The following is a 3,073-nucleotide window of genomic DNA, read 5'->3' as shown; positions in this document are numbered from 1 at the left end:
CTGAACCAGAAAATAAAAGGTGTGTACCAAGGGACAACAGATTTGAAGGCTTCACAAACTGTAAGCAAATATTATTTCACATGCATTAATTATATGGCTGCAATTTATGAGTATTTTCATTACTTATTTATAGTTTAAAATTATATATGACAGAGAAAAGCAGTAAATCTTCTCTTTCCCGTGGCTGATATTCGCTAAAATTTAGAATTTTGATGTAAAAAGTTGATCACTTTGTGTTGTTTGAGCTGCTCATTGTAGGCATAGATTATTGTTTTTGCTGGTATTTTTTTCAACTTTTTCTCTTCTTACTAAAACTGACAATAATATACAGAGGTCCAGGTATTAGAATCCATGTGCCAAATAAAAATAAACCAAATTTATGATCATATGTATTTTTTGGTGATGCATCCATCTATTTCCGTAGCTGTCACAAGGTGCAGGAGTCCCTGCTGAGTTCAGCCAGTGGCTACAGTAACTACAGAGGAATCCTCAACTGGTGTGTGGTAATGCTGGTAAGACGTACCCTAAGTGTACAGACACACACATACAGTATAGAGAAATACATTCACTTGCACATGCACCCATGTGTTGTACACATAAAGATAAATGCACTGTATATATGAAGATACATTCAAAAACTCAAAATTGTCTAAATTTGTAAGTTTAGTGTTGTAGTAGACAGGCCCTGTTATATTGGCAAATAAAAGAAAGAGAGAAAGAAAGTACATAAAATAAAGAAGAATTAGATTGTTCTAAATATCCAGCTGTTTTTCATGGGTCTGATTCTGTGTCAAATCTGGTTTCCTGCCAGCTTAACCTCACTGCAAACAATTACTAGTCTTATTAAGGTTTTATAAAGACTTGTCAATCACATCCTAAATTAAATATGTTACAGTGCAGGCAGGTCCTGCGTGGAGTTTAGAAATAAAAGTATATTTCAAGAAAAGCCACCTCAAAAGTCATATTGTTGGTAAATGTGAATTTTCTCAAAATATCAAATAATGGGCAATAAGCACGTGTATGCTAACCTTGATATCTTGTGCAGCGTTCCCTCGTGGGAGAAGTGACGGAGTATAGAATATGGGCTTGTTAAGCCTGATGTTAATCCAGGCCTTGAATGCAGATTTTTGTGTTCATTGCGGGAGGTTTTTCTTCATTCTCACTGAATTTCTCTTCCATCTGCAGCCATAGAGCCTTTGTGCTGGGTAATGAGATATTACAATCCATTTGGAAAGAAGGCGAGTGAGGAGGGGAGACAAGGAGAATGATGGGTAGAGGAGAAGAATTGGGGTGAGAAGAGGAAAAGAAATGGGGTATGCAGGGAGAGAAAGCAGGGACAATGGATGTACCCTTTTATTCAGGAATAGGAAGAAGTGTCTCCGAGAATGATGAACGCAACATAAATATGGAGAAAGGAATAGGGAGTGTTTTGTAACAAACAGAAACATGTAGTCTAGCGAGACAGTTAACATCTTATTTTGTCATTTTTGTTACAGGTGCTGAGTAATGCTCGCCTTTTCTTAGAAAACCTGTTAAGGTGAGTAAGTTTGGATGCAAATTATTTTGTATGCCTCTGCTCCGGCGACAGCCATGGTCGGTTTGGCACATGCACTTGGATTCAACAACGATGTGACAAAGATTTCTATCAGTCCTCTGTTAAAAATAGTCTCTAAGTGAAGAAATTAGTCACTAGAATCATAAATGTCAATGTAACGATAACTTCCATTTTGCGAAAAAATACACTTAACATCTTATTAAATTCCCTCAAAATATAATTCAACCATGAGGCTAGCTCTAGTTACCATAAATTACCAGTTATTTTAAGAAGCTTCTTGCAGTGCTTTTACTCCCAGCGATTATGTTGATGTATACCAGACAGAAAAAAACTATTTCTTAAAAATGTTACAGGCATCTTCCTCCTCCTACAGAGTGCATTAACTAATCCTTAATTGGCTCTCTTTTGACCGTAGAGCTTTTTTTGTGACCGACAGTTTGACATGTCTTAGCACAAAAAGCACAGGTGGTATTGATACAACCTTCATGACTGCGTTTCCACTGGGAGTGGGCTTAATGGAACTGAGCCATTGTTAATGGCTCCTGTTATGACAAATCAGAATGTCTCCTGTAAAGCTCTATAAATAAAAAACCAAATTATACTAGTGCTGGAGTCACTTGTAAACAATTTATGAAATTTAAATGATCCATATAGTAAAAATGCACACAGTGTATAGTTCTTTAATATTTCAATAAACATTTACTTCTTTGATTCATTTTAAAATCAATACCTGTATTTACACATGCTTCCTAATATAAATTTCTCTTTTTTAATGGGCCGTTTTCTTTCCTATTTTGTATGTTTTGTCAGGTACGGTGTGCTGGTGGATCCTATTCAGGTGGTTTCATTGTTTCTGAATGATCCCTACAGCTGGCCAGCAGCATGCCTGGTGATTGGTAGGTAACTGTTTGTGCAGCTTTTCAGTAAAGCAAAAAGATGTACCTTAAATGTCAAGACCATGGAAAGCAAACAGAATTTTGTGATGAAGATGAAATTGTGGAATGTAAATTTGATTGTTTATAAATATTTGGTATTGATTGTTTGATTTGGGGAGGAACGTTATGTTGTGGAAAACAAGTATTAGTAGTAGTATTGCCAGTGCCGTGGTATAATGTCCACTAAAAAGGAAAAAAAAATATGAAAACCAGAATAACCAGTTTTATGAAACAGAGTGTTCAGATATCTGATATGACAAGCATCTGAAACATACAGCATGTGTAAATAAAAGTCTAAATATATGGTTTTATTGACTGTAAATTATAATTATTGTAGATAATTTGCTTAAAAAAGCTGATTTTAAAGCAGTGATCCTGTTTTTTCCTCTTTAAATAGTGCAGGTGGCCTGTTCTGCCTCATTTCAAACCATGCCAAGTTTTAGCACAAAGGCATATGCTATGTTAAGAGTTTTCTTTATTTTTTCATGGTACTGTATGTTGCAGGGAAAGCCTGCAGTGGTGCAGCTCACAGTGTCTCTAGAGGGACAGTCACCTGCCCTATATACTGTACTGCACACTTGCA

General features: G+C 36.0%; 1 protein-coding gene across 1 annotated transcript in view; it reads left to right on the top strand.

Annotated features, from left to right (window-relative positions):
• Window positions 1–3,073, top strand: part of LOC109967303 (diacylglycerol O-acyltransferase 1-like) — a 16,329-nt gene that overhangs the window by 1,605 nt on the left and 11,651 nt on the right. Inside the window, 3 exon segments of the mRNA XM_020612777.1 lie at window positions 425–512; window positions 1,497–1,537; window positions 2,366–2,451. Coding sequence (XP_020468433.1) covers window positions 425–512; window positions 1,497–1,537; window positions 2,366–2,451 — 215 coding nt within the window.

The sequence above is a fragment of the Monopterus albus genome, unplaced genomic scaffold (genome assembly GCF_001952655.1).
Source record: "Monopterus albus unplaced genomic scaffold, M_albus_1.0 scaffold127.1, whole genome shotgun sequence".
NCBI lineage: Eukaryota > Metazoa > Chordata > Actinopteri > Synbranchiformes > Synbranchidae > Monopterus > Monopterus albus.
The sequence above is the reverse complement of the archived record's forward strand: the minus strand, read 5'-3'. Positions and strand labels throughout refer to the sequence as shown.